This window comes from Acanthisitta chloris, unplaced genomic scaffold (genome assembly GCF_000695815.1).
Source record: "Acanthisitta chloris isolate BGI_N310 unplaced genomic scaffold, ASM69581v1 scaffold18240, whole genome shotgun sequence".
Lineage (NCBI taxonomy): Eukaryota > Metazoa > Chordata > Aves > Passeriformes > Acanthisittidae > Acanthisitta > Acanthisitta chloris.
In genome coordinates this window covers 4,316-22,075 of record NW_008651294.1, presented here as the reverse complement: position 1 = coordinate 22,075, position 17,760 = coordinate 4,316, and the positions used below count along the sequence as shown (strand labels likewise).

At 37.3% G+C, this 17,760-nt stretch overlaps 1 protein-coding gene across 1 annotated transcript; it reads right to left on the bottom strand.

Moving 5' to 3' along the window:
* Window positions 1–17: 17 nt before the first annotated feature.
* TMEM56 (transmembrane protein 56) lies at window positions 18–17,551 on the bottom strand. Its single transcript, XM_009072707.1, has 6 exons — window positions 17,380–17,551; window positions 12,778–12,867; window positions 8,096–8,154; window positions 6,206–6,300; window positions 3,706–3,779; window positions 18–439 (listed from the first exon to the last, which is right to left on the bottom strand). Exons 1-6 carry the CDS (start codon window positions 17,532–17,534, stop codon window positions 124–126), a joined length of 789 nt encoding a protein of 262 aa, XP_009070955.1. The 5' UTR covers window positions 17,535–17,551; the 3' UTR covers window positions 18–123.
* Between the last annotated feature and the right edge of the window lie 209 nt (window positions 17,552–17,760).

Genomic DNA, 17,760 nt, shown 5'->3' with positions numbered 1-17,760 from the left:
ACTAAGGTCAGTACAGAGGTAATACCTTGTTTCCTTAATAGGAGCATTCCATGGCAAAAATGTGCACCGTTTCAGTGAACCCAAATTATTTTCATAGCAGAAATTTCATTTTATGGATGATTTCTAGGCAGATTTTCCATTTCTATGAGTCTTGGCTTCCTCCTGTCCAATAAGATAAATGACTTTGCGGCATCCTTTTGCAATTTTGACCATCCACATCACATTCATAACATCCAAGACAACACTTGAGATAATCCAGGCGCTCTGGGCTGCAAATCCTAATCTCTGGAAACCCTCTGTTCCAAATGAAGAAATTACATGGCTGTAATATATAGGCATGACGGCAATCCTCACCACGAAGAACACAACTGTCATCAGCACACCATTGATGATGTTGGCTATGGAAGATTTGGGATATCCCAGTACTTCAAAAAACCACCTGCAAAAGAAGTGTCCACTGATACCAGGCAGACTTGAATCCATCTCATTAAAAATTCTTTTACTTCATGTTTATTTTTATAAATCATTTCATTTGTTAACAGTTTCTACCCTCATAATTTCTAAATTATTGCACTATGTCTTGGCTTAGTTGCAAATTCTTCTGCTTGGCTGTACTTTTCCCCCCACTAAGGCAGTGTGTGCAGGATAACACACAGAAAATCCTGATATGATTTGTAAGCCAGTCGACAACCAGTGTGCATTTCAGTGACTGCTCTGTAATACACAACAATTCATATTATCTTTTAAGTCATAAAGACAAACTTACCTGTTATTACAGTTTGTACCACTGGGCAAATAAAATTCTGTTTCCCTGCAAGCAATTCTAGAATTGTATTTGGATATGGTTATCTAGATAGAGCTCTAATTTCTCAGAATTGGGATTTTCTGACTACTTCTGCTCAGCCCAAAACCAGAACTTCAGAACCAGGCATTGTAAATGGCCCTCGATCATGTCACTGCTTGGAATGTTATGCAATGAAAAAAGATAAATCTAAAAACACCTTCTCCCTCCACTACTAGGTCATAAGTGGTTTTTAAACAAGAGTTCTTGCATATAATTCCTTGGTAGAGCAGCATAACTTATCCATTGCCTAGCACACAGAACCTGAGGGCTGAATGCCTGGAAAAAGGAACAACAAACTCCTCTTATTCTTTGTCATTCACACTTAAGCCAGAACAAACACAAGTAAAATTTGTGCAGCATTGGCAGGCAGAATCAGAAGAAAATAACTTAAGTCATCGTATTCATGATGGGGGATGGGGAGGAGAAGTGAAATAACTGGTTTATTTCCAATAAGATGAGGCTAAAATTACATAATGAAATAACAGTTCTAAAACTGGTTTTGAAAGTCATTTTTAATTTAATTACCTACAGATAACAACCTAGGTAATTATATATATACTAAAAAGATTTGCCAGGCATCCAGCTCTAACAGAAACACTCCAGAAATTCATTAAGCATGCAACTAGGACAATTAAAATCCAGGCACAGGAGGTGACAGTCCAGCCCACAAGCAGGATGCCTCACCACACAAACACTCACTGGGATGCTGACAAGAGAGACCTGATATGTTTGGTCAGACTAGCAGTCAAAGCTGTACTTTCAATGGCATATACAATGCAGAATCAAAATCTAAAAAAAGCTTTTCAAATATACTGTGATGTGCCAATATAGGTAACTGGACATCTGCTTAGCAGCTCCCCTCTCCTAGCAAATTGAAAAAAAAAAAAAAAAAGTCTGTAAATCAGTTACTATTACAATTTTATCCACCACAGTGCAAAATTAATTACATAAATGCTGATACTGACATTAAAAGATCTAAATGCTTGGCATGGAGACAACCTCCAATTAGAGATCCCTAACAACACAGACAGGAAACACAGTCAGTTCCGAGATTAGAGTATCTTTTTATATTTTAATAATAGCTCTTTTGGTAATACTAAGAATGCAAACAAGAAACATAATGTAAGTCATTATCATTATCCATTACTTACTGTCTTAAGGGTCTGATTCTCTTCAAATTTAATGAAAAAAAAAAAGTTATGCACTAAGGAGATGACATCCCTTAGTGCAAGAGACTTTATTATCTCCTGCAGTATTTTCTGCTTTTCTGAGACAGCACTAAATGCCAATATTCAAAGACCCATGATCTCACCACAGGCATTTAAAAAATTAAAAAATATATTACTTTTAATAGTCAGATATATCACAGTACTTCCTAGCACCACAGTCTGAAAGATAAGCATCTGGGTAGGTACCACCTAAACCCAGGATGAAATCCTAGCTTGGTAGAAGTCAGCTAGGAGAACAGCCATTCACTAAGACATGAATATCAGTATAGAAACCTAGAATATAATATCACCTTTTTTCATTTCCTTAAATAAGTTTAAAGAAGTGTTTATTTCCTCTTCAGTTTCTCTGTGCACACAGAGCACAGGCTACACTAGACTATAATCTCCTACTCAACTGTGCTGGGTCAAATGAAAGCCAGGTCAAAACTCACTCTTCTGTAAGTCTGAGTTTGCCAAACTAATGTTCCAAAGGGATCTCAGCACATTTTTTTTTATTCTTAAGAGCTCTGCCAAATGCTACAGTCTCATAAAATATTTCAGTTTAGTCACAATGCAGTAATCAGTAATAGCCTGTCTGCAGGAGGATTACAGTTTCTATATGCCTCATCCTTTCTCTACCAGACACCTAGAAAACAGATGCCACATACATATAATCAGTAAAGTAGAAATACACCCCAAAAAGTATGGGTGAGGAATAGGCATCTGATGCTACACTGGAGGGAGAGGACTGCAGCACTGCTCTACAGCAAAGCCCTTCACCCAAGGTGAAGTCTTCCTGGGGCAAATCCCTGTCCCCAGCTGGGTCATGGTGGCTACAGAGTAGGGAGAGAGCCCACTCTCCCCAGAGCAATGTGAAACTCCACTGACAGCTTTCCCCTCCCTGCACTATGTGACATCATCATAGCCCTTTTCTGATACAGCAGCAAATCGAGTAGAAACACCATTAACCAGAAGCCATAGCAGGCTTTGACTCTCACTGAGCTCAGCCAAAGAACCTTCTGCCCCTTGTTTCTCTAATCACAAGTGTGAAGATTAACCACTCCAGATATCTAAATAGATGCTTTACCATTTTTCTAATTTAAGTGCTCAAAATAACTTCCAGAATTAGTTTTGAAGGTAAATAAAGAATATACATTTATATTATCCTATGTATTCATATGCATATATTAATATTGATCTGTTTATGTGCAATATTGCAAAATAAACTTCACATTATCTAGGGCAGTGCAATCCTATTCTAGGATTATGATTACAATGTTATCTTGTTTCTTTCCCTGGTCTATGATACCAAGGAAAAACCCATATTGAAGATTGCTTTATTAAAAAAATTAAATTAATATGCAAATGAACAGTATTCTATTTAGGAAATTTTTGCTTGGTATTTTCATAAACATTTGGCATTTCACATGAAGGCTGGTCTACCCTGAAAAGGAACTTGGGGGTAAAAACATTAGTTATACTGTTGCAGCCATAGCAGCAAAAAAGGCTTCCACATAGTAATCTGTAGTTCAATATAAGTAAATTCCCTTTCAGCAGACATTCAACAACTAAAAAAAAAACTTCATAAGTGACAGAAATAATAATACAGATTAAAATTTAAAAGAACTATGGAAAAATTCCCTAACCACTTACCGCTGATTGACAAAAGGAGTGGAGAACTCTGCAAGCAGACGGAAGTTTCCAAAATAAGCCAGGAGACCTTTGCTCTGGTTAGCAAAATAAAATAAACATACAATAATCAACGATGTAGATATGAAATTGTCCATAAAGTCTTCAAGTATACACCAAATGATACAACATTTCAACTTCTTTATTAAAACTGATTGTGAGTTTGCCAGTTCTGGACACTTTCCTTACAATTTCAAAATGAGTTTTATCACAAAAGCTGCAATTGTCCTTCAGGTGTCTCCAATCAGTAGCTTCTTTCTTTAAATAAATCTTTGAAGACTTACAGTTAAGTGGCCATGGAAAGCTAGCTAGAGAAGATCTGCACAACTAGTCATAGCTTATAATTATCATTATACTATTACTGTCTAAGAGAATTAAAAATATTATTGACTTCTCAATGTTTAAAAAGCCCAAACAGAGACACTGTGTGCTAAAGAAAAATCTCTATGCATTGTTTTAGGAACGTAATTTGCCAAATCAAAGACAAGTTCTCAGCTCTTATTTGACAGCAGAAAGGGCACGTAAAGCAAAGCCATTTCTTCCCTTCTCCACAGTGCAGGGCAAGCCTTTCCAGCAGCTCTGTCACAGTTCCTGCCATCCCTGTGGGTTGGAAGACGAGCCACGGCAGTACCCAGATAACCACACGGTATATTTACACTGATACATGCTGTAACCGAGCACTTTCCTCCATGTGACACAGTACAACATATTCTCTGCCTTATCGTTTGGTTGTGCTGGAAATAGTATCCCGTTGCACAATGGCAGGGAATAAGCAGCAGTTTGCAGATGTAGAGATAAAAAGATTACTTTTTGTTACATTTCCCTATGTTTCCTGATCGACCTATGGAGTGTGTGTCATGATCCCTCTTTCCCCAACGACCATGCCAATACCCAACTACTTCAGGCTTTTCATGTCAGTTTATACTACACCAAACAGAAAATCTGTGCACCATCAAATTCTTTCCTACCTTCAAGATGAGTTTTGGAAGTAAGATACTTAGGAGAAACTTTCTCTGAAGAGAATGGAATGAGAGTAACACACTGAGATCCAAGGGCAGAGCTATATACACATAGTAACAACTGCTTTAAAAGAAGTTCACACTAACACTGTGCTTTCTGTTTACTCCAGAAACAGCTAATGAATTTTCTGCATCAGGGATTAGCCTTGGTAGTGGTATTTTCATTTATCTAACATTCAGCTCTAATTCACTTTCATCCATGATAATATTAGTAGATGTAATTATCTTCAACCCGAAGCAGAGTATTTACTTGTCAGTGTACTTCAGCCCCTTTAAACCATTACATGGAAAATCTGACAGTAGTCTGGCATCTTGACACTTTTAATATTGTAAGCCTGGGATTCACACAGTAGGCAGGGAAGGAAATGTGGTAAATTAATTAAATTGTATTTTAAAAGATTTCTTTACTGAATGAGCCTTTCAGAAGAAATTCAGGAGCATTATTCTATTCTGGACACCAATGAGATTACTACCAAGTTAGATGGGCACCTTTGAGGATTTCAGCAGCAGCAACAAAGAGAATCTTAGTCTTTATCCTATAACAGTATCCTTCTGTTCCCCTTTTCCCTTCATTATATGTGAACCACAGATATTTATGGACATACACAGTTAATGGTCTATTGTTACCCCGACAAAGTAACCTTAAACAAGAAGTCTCAGAGGGTCACTTTGTTGTAACAGCTGAAAACAAAAGAAAAAGGAAAAGGAAAAAGGAAAAATAAAATACCCCAGAAAAACTACAACCAGGTCACTGTAGTACTTTCACCAGAGATAAGGATCATCAACCTATGGCCTTGAAAGTACAATCATAGAATTATTAAAGTTGCAAAAGACCTTTAATATTGAGTCCAATTGTTAACCCTGCAGTGCCACATTCACCACTAAACCATACCCCCAAGTGCCATATCTGCCCATGTTTTGAACACTTCCAGGGGTGGTGATTTCACCACTTGCCTTGGCAGCCTATTCCAGTTCCTGACCACCCTTTCAGTGTAGAAATTCTTCCTAATATCCAACCTAGACTTTCTCTGGCACAACGTGAGGCCAATTTCTCTTGTCCTGTCACTTGTTACCTGGGAGACAGAAGCAGAACATAACCACTTGAAACTATTTCCTTCTAATTTTCCAACTAAATATTCAAGCTCATGGTTTTATTTACAACCCTTTGCTATAACCATATGAAAAGCCCTTCTGTCAAAGACTTTACAGCAAAAACTGAGAGGAGCTTTCACTTCAGCAGTTAAAGCTGAAGGAGTGTAACACTGAAAAGGCATGCACTTACCTCAAATAACTGATAAAAACATTTAGAAAGAATGATGATTAAAAGTATAAATATGTCTTTTATTAACCAGTGAAAAATTGTTTAAAACACTAAGCAAATGAGATCTATAAAAGCATTGTCTTCAATCTGATCTGCTTATGTTACTAGAAAATACAGCACTTACCAGTACAAAATAGTAAGCATACAGAGCTGCCAAGTGATGTATTACAAAAAATTTGTCACCAATTGCCTTCCAGTAGTAAATAATAAGTAACAGATCTACAAGAGAACAGAAATAACTATAAAGAACAATTTATTATACAACCATTGACCTGAGAATTGTTTCCCTAAGTTTTCGAGCTATAAAATGCCAAAATATAGCATCAGTAGAAACTCTGAATTAATTACCTCTGAAGAGAACATCTTTATCCTAAAGACTTTAGTAAAAGCATTAACTGACAGTATTCTCCCAACAATTGCCATAAATGATTCGTTTCCACATCAATGAAAGTACAGGGGCAATAGCTTTAGCCAAAATAATTTGGAAGGAAAAAGTATACCCTGAATTTACACTTATGACCCCCAAAATCTGGAACAAGTGACAGAACAAAACAAGAAAAAAGGCAGGAGAGTCTGCAGGGGACATAGCAAATACATAAATACATGCAACAAATGCAGGGATCGATTAATGGGGAACTTCAGAATCAAAAAGTAGTTACATTAGCAAAGAGGAAACCATTTACCAAAAGTATTTTGCAAGAGGCACTTGGAATGAGAACCATATTTTCTTTACTTAATCCAAATTTTCCAATTACTGCAAATACCACATAATGGACCTGAGTTAATGTTTTAAGGAAAGCTTTAACAGAAAAGTTCTTTCTTCTCCTATGATGGTCTGAGATTTCAGAAGATTTTATTTTCTGTACTGGAACAAATAATTTCTGCCCCTACTTCCTCCAAATGAATCTTTGGACTGGAATATTATGATCAAGGTTCCAGACCAAAGATTTTACCCCTGTACCTTTTGTATCTCCAGGGTGTGCCTTGATCTCTTTTATATTAGCTATCCTCAGGGAAGGCTCTACATCATCTGACATAGCTGCTCCACTTCCTATTAATAATTAAACATCAACTATATAAGGAAGTGAGAAGGAATGAGTGGCCAGGTTGAGATCCCTGTTCAAAGGCATTCATTAATTCATAATGAAAATCTATGCATAATTATTCAAAAATAGATACTGATTAATTTAAACATGGGAGCTGAAGTTATGGAGAATCTAGAGGCTTAAACTAACCCACAGTTTAACTGAGTGTGCTGGTCACCAGATTATCAGTTTCACTGGGGTGAGAAATCTAGTCTGAGATAATGAAGTCCATGGCCCAGGCTCTGACCAGAGACTTCATTCTAACATGAGAAGTTTTCCCTGAAAATAGTCCAAGTCACAACAATTTTTGCTTTGGTAAGTCAATATGATCCCCATAGAACTTAAAAGAAAGCTCCAAAGCATTTTGTAGCAAAATTCCCATGCCAATTTTAGCTGACAGCAAAATTGAGAACATAAAACATATGCAGGGGTAAATAATTAAGAATTTCTTTGGTTTATACATTACAAAATTTTGGCTTAAAGTAAGACTAAACGATGGGCAGGCAGGACCTATGGCATCACTTGCCTCAGCTTGTATTGAGGGTTACTAAATTCTTCTGCCAGCATTCTGAGGTCACAGGAAGAAACATATGATAAAAGAGCTGTAGACACCCTGAAGGGAGCAATGAGCACTGCTCTAACACCACCTCAACTGGCCAAAGGACAAAACTGAGCTGGAGTTGGTGGTTGCATATCAAACTACCATAAAGCCACACAGGGGCATTTCCTCAGTGCATGGGGTGATATTCCATCTTTCATATCTGCTAGCAAGATCCTGTGATTTCACCACAACCCACAACTCCATTAGCAACTTTAAAAGCCACAGTAGAAACTGTATCGTATGCATATATCACATCTGCAGCTTAGTAGATTAGTATAAACATATTAGTATAGTGACTCAACATAAATATATAGGTCGTGTTTGTTACCAGAAATGAGGTAGCCTGTGGTAATAGCAATATTCAGCTTCACAATTGAAGGGTCACCCCTGTAAACATACCAAAAATACATAGTTACAGCCTTTATAACACAGTAATTTGCAAAGGACATACACATATCAAACACAATGTCCATCAGATCACCTTATTCTTGGCCCATCATAAAGGTATTAATGTGATCTGGTTAAGAAAGGTTCCAGTCATAAAAATGGATCCCTTTTCCACCCAGATAAAAGACATCTACTAACTACCCCAATCAGCATCAATCCCTGCTTTGGTGTAGTGACTGCCTCAAGAGCCTTGCTAGAGATCAGAACTGAAACCCAGCAAATACTCTGAGCTGGCTTCTCTGAAAACTGAGGATGAAAGAGGACAGCCCAGCCAGTGTCTCCTAGCCCTTTAATTGACACTCTGTCTCCATTTTTGTTTTCTGCCAGTGTTAAAACTTTAAGGACTACAAAAATATCTCACTCAGCTGGTGCTTTTCATATTCATAATCAGATGGATGCTTATAGGGATAAGCAGAGTAGGAGGAGACATGAAAGGAATTATTTGCCAGTTCTTTGGAGCCAAGGAACCTTCAAGCAGAAATGCTTTTCAGAGTAGTTTCACACCTTCTGTCCCTTCCCTCTTTGTGCCAAACATTCAGCAGGCAAAGCTCTTAGTAGCACACACACAGCTTCAGTTCCTCCAGGATGTTCAACAAAGCCAAACTTGTGAATACAGCTCAAGAAAGGGAAGGATCCACATTACACCAAGCAACATTTTTTTCCTCCACTCTGCTTTGAGGAGTTTGCTAAGCAAATCTCTTTTCCTTGGCATAAAGATCATAAATTATTTTTTTTAAAGTTGTGCAACTAATCTCGCTATGTTTGTGTAAGTATGAATTGAGCTTCAGGTGACAGGTCAACAGATTCATAAAATGTGGACTGCTCAAGACAAGCTGTGAATGCAACCTTTGTTGTAAACCTTCTGAGAAAAAAAGAAAGTAACTGTGTTTACAGCCTCTTCCAATACAAAGTCTACCTCAGCCAGAAAACAGTAAAATGCTACTACTTAGCTATTATTTCTTAATCCTGTTGGAATGAAACAGTGGAAGAGATTTCCTGTATTATTACAATCGGTTCACTAAATTTTAAGGCTTTTTAGTGTCTAAAACTAACTACTTCCCTGAGTGAGAGGGTAGCTTATAGGCAAATAGAGAGACTCACAAAACCTGAATTCTGCTGTTAGGTGAATTAAAAACATTACCAGGAGAGTCTGGAGTTCACTCCATCTGTTAAGACTGGCCATAGAGGCTCTCTTAACTACAGCCTGGGTTAGGAACATTTTTCCATGGCTTCAAAACCTGATTTCATGAGCTACATAGGTTGTGGGCAGAGTGCTTCTTTAGGTTTAGACATGAAGCAAAGACAAATGTGTTCTCACAACTTCAGCAGAAACTCTTTACATAGTTACAGCCCTCCTGTTAGAGCCCCCAGCTGCAGCAACATCGTAACTGAACTTCTAAGTGGTCCCAATACACTTCAGCATATGAGCACCATGTCTGAGCCTGCGCTCAAGAACCTTCATACTCTTCTCCAGAGAAGATGCCAAGGACTGAGCCTATGCAATTAGTTCCTTGATATTAGTAAGCATGACTTAACTGTATGAGAAGGCAATGGTTTGCTTCCCTTCTTTTTTGCCATGAGAATGGTCACTTTGCAATAAACTTCTAGACTTTCTACACTTCAACACATATGGCTGCATTGTCCATCCATCACATCCCTTCAAGAAGAGTCCATGTTACAATGCCAAATTAATCTCAGTAGTCTAAAATATTCTAGCTTTCATGATCTATCTCCTTGAATGGAAAGTGCAATGGAGTTAATGAACCCTGATGTTTGCAGCCTAGTTTTGATGCAAGCAAGAGCCAGGAGTGAGAAACAGGGAGTGACTTGCATAAGTAAACAGGAAGAGCTATCTCTCTGGTGATTGCTAAGGAGGTGTGTGGCAAATGAATTACACATGAGCATGCACGGGCAGATAGAATAAACAAAAGTCCACGACTGACTTTCTTCAAACTTTTTTTGCAGATACAGAGTCATATAAAATGCCAGTCAAGAATCAGACTTGAAAAACTGTAATGACTGTAAAGTGAGCAATCATAGGAAAGGACCTGCTCTTCTGTGAAGCTACAACCTAATTCACTTATTTACATCTTGTCCCTCTCCTTATCTGATCTCTACCACCTCCACACTTTCTACTGTGTGATTCTCACCACAAGTGTTTCTTGTATTGTTAATAAGAGATTCCTACAGAAAGGTTTATGCATCCTTCATGTCTGTAAATGACCAAGTTCCACAACTTATAAGGGCATTGGATTTCCAGACTGAGCAGCCTTGCAACAGTCCATCTGGCATTTCCCATATAATTTGGCTTTTTTTCCTCTTCAGTCTTACTCAATAAAAATCAAGACCATGTGGATTCAGCTACAAGTCAATGTAAAAATGATAATCAACTCAAGACATGTGCAGCTAAGCCGTAAAACAGACTGGGGAAAAAATTTAAAGCTCTACATGGTCAGCTAAGGATTTAATTACTGTGTACCAGGAACCCACATGACATATGGGGGACTGCACAGACTAATGCTAGCCATCTCCATTCTTAAGAGTAATGTAAAAGTCAGCTGTAGAAAAAAATATATATCTGCAAATTCTAAGGAAACTGCCCTACAATTCTGGCTTCACTGGCAGAAGAAAACCTCGCAAAGTTATATTTCTCACAGGCTGTATACAAGTGCTTAGAAAGCCATGGGCAATACTATGTTTGGCTTTCCTTTGCACTTAATCACTTGCATGAACATGAATTCAAATCATTGGAACTGTTTTCAATACACTGTGATACTTCATGCATTTTAACATTTAGTATAATCACTAAAAATACTCATTTCCACATCCCAAGTGTGCTATGTGCACTTTTAATTGACAAATTCCTGAAATCACCAAGATAATTTTGACCAAGAAATAATTTATAGTAATACTGCCATGAAATAAACCTGAAGCTTTGATTTAAAACACACAGATCAGATATATTTCCACTAGATTTCAAAGTTGTCCTTCCTGTAACAAATGTAAATAAAACCATATCCAAATAAAAAATATTTGGAAGCAATATTAGAAATATAGAAAAAAATCCCCAAAGACAAAGGATTTTGTCTTTTAAGACTTAATGTTATCACATAACCTAGTATCTAAGGCTCCATAAGTAATATTAAGTTTTCAAAGCATTATACAAAAATATGTATCTTTGCATACTGCAACAAAAAAGTTGTCAAACTTACTAAGAACAAAAGTGGTTTGATTTCTGCTTAATTTGAATTTTTCCTGGAATTACACCAGAAAACATAGTAAGTGTGAAGACTGAATTTATTTATCATCACCAAGAGGCTTTTATTTCTGCCATTTATGACTTCTTTTGTACTGTTTAGAACAAGGTCTACACAAACCAGGATAAAAGCTTCTATCTGATAAAGTTTGCAACACTCACCAAGAGAGCCATAATAACATGCTGCTTTTCAACATGGTTAACATCTCATAAGATATTCAGACTGTAATTGATGCCTCTAAAGATATCAGAATGCAATCAAAAAATCCAGCCAACAATTTCATCATATCACTACATACAGAAGAGACCAGTGTTGCCTAAATTTGTGTTAAGCAGTAGTGTTACAGTTATTAAAGCCACAGAACAGGTCAGTGGCAAAGCCCCCAATCCTGTCTAGTCCACACTATATTGCCATTAATTTGCAGTGTCATAAGAGTAGAACAAGCATCAGACACTAAATTCCTGTGAGTTTGAACTGACTCCTAGTGTGGTCCTTTGATGTGGTTAGACACAACAGTCTATGAGTGAAAAAAGAAACAAAACTGAATGTAATTAGCTATTCTTCAAGAAAAATATGGTCTCCTCCTTCTACCAGGAAAGTGTTCCAGAGGATAATGAAGTGTCAAAATATCAACAGCAATCTATAATTAACTCAAACAAAATGAAGCCATATTCTTCCTCCTCCTCAAAAAAAGTGCGGAACAAAACAATGTAACTACAAAACAAGAAAATATAATCTTACTATAGAATATCTGATTAAGTATTTGCATTGCTTGTGACGTGTTTACCACTTGAAACTTTCCTACTTCTGTTAAAATGAAGATTCATGGGAGCTTCATGCGAGGCAGAAATATAAACATCTTCATTTATCAATTTCAATACACATTTTACACGTGTAATAGACCACCCCAGCTTACACACACACACTCCAGATCTGCAACAGCATTTCAATTTCACTTTAAAAGGATTACAGGAAACAGCATTGTTTCAGTCATACTGACTTAGAGTCACGGTTACACTCCTGATTCTATGCTTTAGTAATTTATTATGTTCTTTCAAATCAATTGCTTGTATTTTATATATTCCACTTCAGAGACACATTGCACTAAGACATTAATACCAACAAAATAATTATCAAATTATCAAATAGTACAGATATAGAAATGGACACAACACAACTGCATATTTTAATGGAAAATGAAACAATTATTTCAGTAGCTGGAATGCAGAATACACTGCAGGATTTTCTTTCTTCTCAGTTACGCTATTTTATGGTGTAAACACAACATATATGTAACATGCCTTACCAGAGACGGTCAGCATTAACAGCATCATCATACAATAAAATATATAGGCAAAACCCTCCAACTACCAAGGCATGGAATGTGGACACTGTCCTGAAAAAGAGATCACAGTCACAAAGAGGTACTGCCATTCACAACTTGCTATACTGTTCTTAAGGCAGGATGTTTCCAAAGACATTCTCAACTGCATCCAGATACTTCTGTAGAAGACAATCATCTGTTCTTTACACTACATCCAACCATGTACATGACATGGAAAAATAGTCAAAAAAAAAAGATTAGATTGGAGCAGGAAGAGGGAGCAGTATTAAATAGAAAGTAGGGTCTTAAAGTAACTGAGATCTAATTTTTCCTCCAGTTATCCCAGAAACTAATGGATCCTTAAAGACAATATGACATCTAGTTCTCTAAAAAAATGCTTTCTGTATTGTCCCATTTTCTGGAAAATTTGTATGCAGTTCATATTGAGATTGTCTTATGATTCCTGCAGGTTTCTCCTTTCAGGCACCAACTTAATAGATGACCTATAATAAGCCTGCCAAGTTCAACTTTGGGAAGGGGCATTAGATGAAAAATTCCATCAAGGAAAGTTTCAATAGAATTTCTAGGGCATTTGAAGTAGATTCTAGTTTTCAAAGAGAAAACTTGTATAACAAAAGATACCTGGTGTGTGATAGCTACAGGTTCATATGAACTAGCAGCTCCAAGCCTTACTTTATTTCATACATCTTTTGTCTCATATAAAGCCACAGATTTCAGAGTTGCCTTGTCCCTACGTGGGTACTACACAATTGTCTTCCAAAGACAGCTCCAGTCTCCAGTGTACAGGCTGCATGCACACTGTAGATAAACTCTGCATATTAACAGCACTTAAAGAGAAATACCTATTTACAGAGGCCCCAGCAGGGTTTCTGCCAGCACACAGGCCAGGGCTACTCCTGCCCTTTTGAGTCCACATGTATTCTTGGAAGGTAGAACAATGCAACAGGCATGAGTCCCAAATGTGTAACCTTGCTCCTCTAGCCATGAGGTTTAGCACTACTATAAACTGCATCTAATACTGTGCAGCTACTGTCTGCTTTTCCACTTTTCAACTGTGACTAGTAGGGAGAAAAAAAAAAATTATGTGACGAAATAGCTGTACTGAATCATGGATATTATCTGAAAGATGAGAACTAAGTTCGATGCTGTGAGATGGAAACACTTCATGCCATATTCACAGCATTACCAACATGTACACAAATGTACAGATGCTGTTAGTTATTAGTCTTTGTATATACTGAATACATGTATTTGGAAGTCATTAATATTTTAAATGTCCTTAAGTCACTCTCAGGAGTCTAAACTCTACCATGCAAGATTTGAAGAAAATATCCTGTGGAAGATTTTGCAAAGAAAGAGTAGGTTACAATCCCTTCTCTGTTTCCAGAAATTATATTACAATCTACTGGCAATAGAAGATCCTGTAATTTTTCATGAAAGAAGACTCTATTTACAATTTGTTTAAAGAGTGCTATCATGTTCTTTTCAGCATCTTTTTCAATGGTGTTCCAGAAAATGAATGGAAAGTAATACAATATGAATACTCCAACGTAAGAAGCTGGATGAGAACAATTACTAACCCTTATAGCAGAGGCTGCCCTTACCTCCTGCTTTCTTTTTTAACAAATAAAGAAAATTTAGTTATCAGAATTTTAATGACAACTAATAGTTTCATTAAAATGTCTATTCTTGTAATACAGCATTGAGATAGGAACTTTGCTTGCTTTTTCAAAACAAAGCATGGCATGCAATAGTAGTTCTTGAGAAATACCTGGAATTTTTGAACTTGAGGAGAGGACAATGCTGCAAGAAGAAAAATGTGTCCTAGAATACAGATCATTAGTTTACAGTTGCAGTTTGTCTCAGGAGTAACTGTTTATCCAAACCTTAGTGTTTAGAATACAAGCTATACACAAGCACAGCACTTGAAAGGGGAGAAATAAAAGGAGAGGGAAAGAAAGAAAGAAAAAAGAGCAGATTTCCTCCTCCTTAACTCTGGACTTTGAAGTTTCTCCATAGAAGATGGGACAGAAGAAGGGGAAATAGTACAACACTCCATTTTAATATGGAATTTAGGTCAAGCTATCAAGTTCCGTACATTTCCTTGAAATGACTGTCAAAGTTTGCATCCTTTAACTCCTCATTAAACTGCAAAAGAAAAAATGTTGCACTGTTGCACACTTGTTCCTTTATTTGTGAATATGGATATATATTTTCACAACTACTGAATAGCAGTGCAAACATGTATTATAGGAGAGGTGACAGGAATTTGTGCACAAGAACTGAAAGAGTTATACTACATCTGTATCAAAGTGTAGTTTTTGACTCATTTTGAGTGTTGGCATACTTAAGATGCCAGAAGCAAGTACTTTATTGGTACTCAGTTCCTGAAAGGTCAGAATGAACAAATTGACAGCATAGAAAATACAGTCCAGAGCTGCAGCTCAAACGTTTCATTACAAAGCCCTCCAAGCTGTAACAATGTATTTTCAATGCTACAGCTCATTTCAGGCAGATGCCCTCTACCAGACCCAGCTGAGCTGATAAAAATGCATAACCATCCTCTGTGCCAGTTTCCTGCAGGACTGCCAACAGAATCATTTGTGTGTGCACTCCCTACACCAGTTCAATATAGGGCAAAACAACAACCATCTACTTTTAGGTCATTTAAGTTAACCAACTCATTTTAGTGGGAGATCGCAACTCTCTCTATCTGCAGAGCTGTCTGCAGAATGAATATAATCCATCTACATCCTCTGAACTTATAAGTTACTCCTTGAGGTCTTTCTTCAATTTGGTGAAATACTGGAATGACAAGGCAGTTTGACAAAACATTGTGTTTGGTTAGCAGAGCTGAAGTAACACAAGCACAGTTAACCTTTCTTTCACTTCATGTCCTCCTCAGGTATAACACACCAACAAGTTGCTGATGAACCATGTTTTCTGTTTCATGCCTTCTAACTCCAGAACTGGATGAAGCCCAGGATCACAACCCAGCTGTATGCTAACGTGGAAAGAAGTAAAAAAGGACAAAGTTGATGCCTGCTGCATCAACTTAAGCAGTTAAACACCTTACTACAAAGTAGCCCAGATATTTTGGAGCAGCTTATTTCCAGCACACTTGTGATGTGTGAAACAATTCATATGTTATTATGCAAAGCACTACACCAGCATACCACTACCAGGCATGGGGTAAGTTCTCATAAAGCCTGTTTTGCAATTCAAGGGCCACTTGATGTGGCTTAGATACAAAAGTTCAGCTTCAAAAGATAACAGTTTAGTTTAGTTTCCTTGTTTGCCTCTACTGCCAATTATAACAGTGAGATAAACCTAAGCTGCACTGATATTGTGAACTGCTATCCTACAGAGTTGTTCTGGCAGACAGGAAACTATTCAAAATGAATATGAAGATGGTGCCTTTAAGAACATCACAAGTGGACATTTGCCAAATGGAAGGGCAAGACAATTTGAGTTGCTAATGCTTTCTAGAACAATGGAAACAACTTTAAAAGTATCCACCTGATATGACACATAAACAGCACTGAGGAGGAACAGCTGTGCAGCTAACGCATTTTGAGTGCCATGACAGCCATACTGTACACATTGCTGAGCTTCAAATTTGAGCAACATCTGAAAAAAATATCTTAAAGTTGCAATAGGCTACTCAAACAAAGTAATACTGCACCAATTCGTTTCAACTGAAGAACCTTGTGCACTATATAGGCGCTTTCAGAGCAGTATATTGCAAATAAAACCTCACTGATCATCCCATTTGTAATTACTACCCTATACTTCCTTTATGGCTTAAGAGAGAGTTAAGCGTCCAGGAAAGACTCACAGGATTGAACAAGTTTCTAACAGTGCACTAAGGAGACGAGTGTAATGCAGGTGCATCCATCTCAGTACTGGAAGTACAGAAACACAGAGGGAGTGAGAAAGGGTTTTAGATTGAATTTCCACAACTCATTCCTGAATATGTACCCTGGGTCTGCACAGCTTCCCCCCATCTCTGCCCCCATCAACACACAAATGTATATGTCAAATCTGACTCCTTCAATACTACACCAAAACTTCATTAAATTCCTTGGAAAACCATAACTTATATAAAACAGTTTGTAGTGTAGTAACACTGGGAGAACAGAAAGCAAACTGCTTTGCACCCAAAAGCATGACCAGAGATACACTAGCATTTTGATCATGGAATAAAACGCAATAGTTTTTATTTTCAAGTATGTTTGGAAGAAAGGAATTTTGTATCTCTTCACTCGAAGCATCACAGAGCATCACTTCAGCTTGTTACCTCTCACCAGTCACTGCTTTTTTTTTCCTAACTCACTTGAGCATCACTGTCTAACAAAGCCTTTAATGTACAAGTGCTTGCAATGCTGTGTGTTCATGAAGGGGCCTCAACATTTTACACACAGAATTTGTCGAGTGCCTAGAGTTGGCCCTCTGATCTTTACAGATGTTCAACTAATAATGTTTTCTGCAGTCTTATATGTACACACACAGGTGGTTCAGGTGTTGATGATTTCGGGTAGTAGTTTGTTTTGAACACTCTACCTTGAATTCCATTCGATCTTCCTTTTTTGGCTGAGATTGTTATAACCAGGTGTTATTCGTGTTGACACCCAAGAGCTTAAAACATGGAACAGGAGCTGAAATACAGTAAAACTGGCAACAGCAATGCCAATAGTCAGGTTGCTGAAGGAAGCCATTGTTCTTCAGCCTGTGAAGAGAAGCAGAAGGTAATTTCAGTCCGGTCTACATTTAACTATTTTAAGCAGACACAGAATGTGTTTTTGACAACTAATTTATCAACAGAAATATTATTAATTAAAAGTTTCAACCTGTTCAACTTTTCTACTTAAGTCTTAATAGTACAAAATGATACCCAAACCTGTATATGTAAAAGTTGCATTTTGCTTTTATGAACATTTGCAT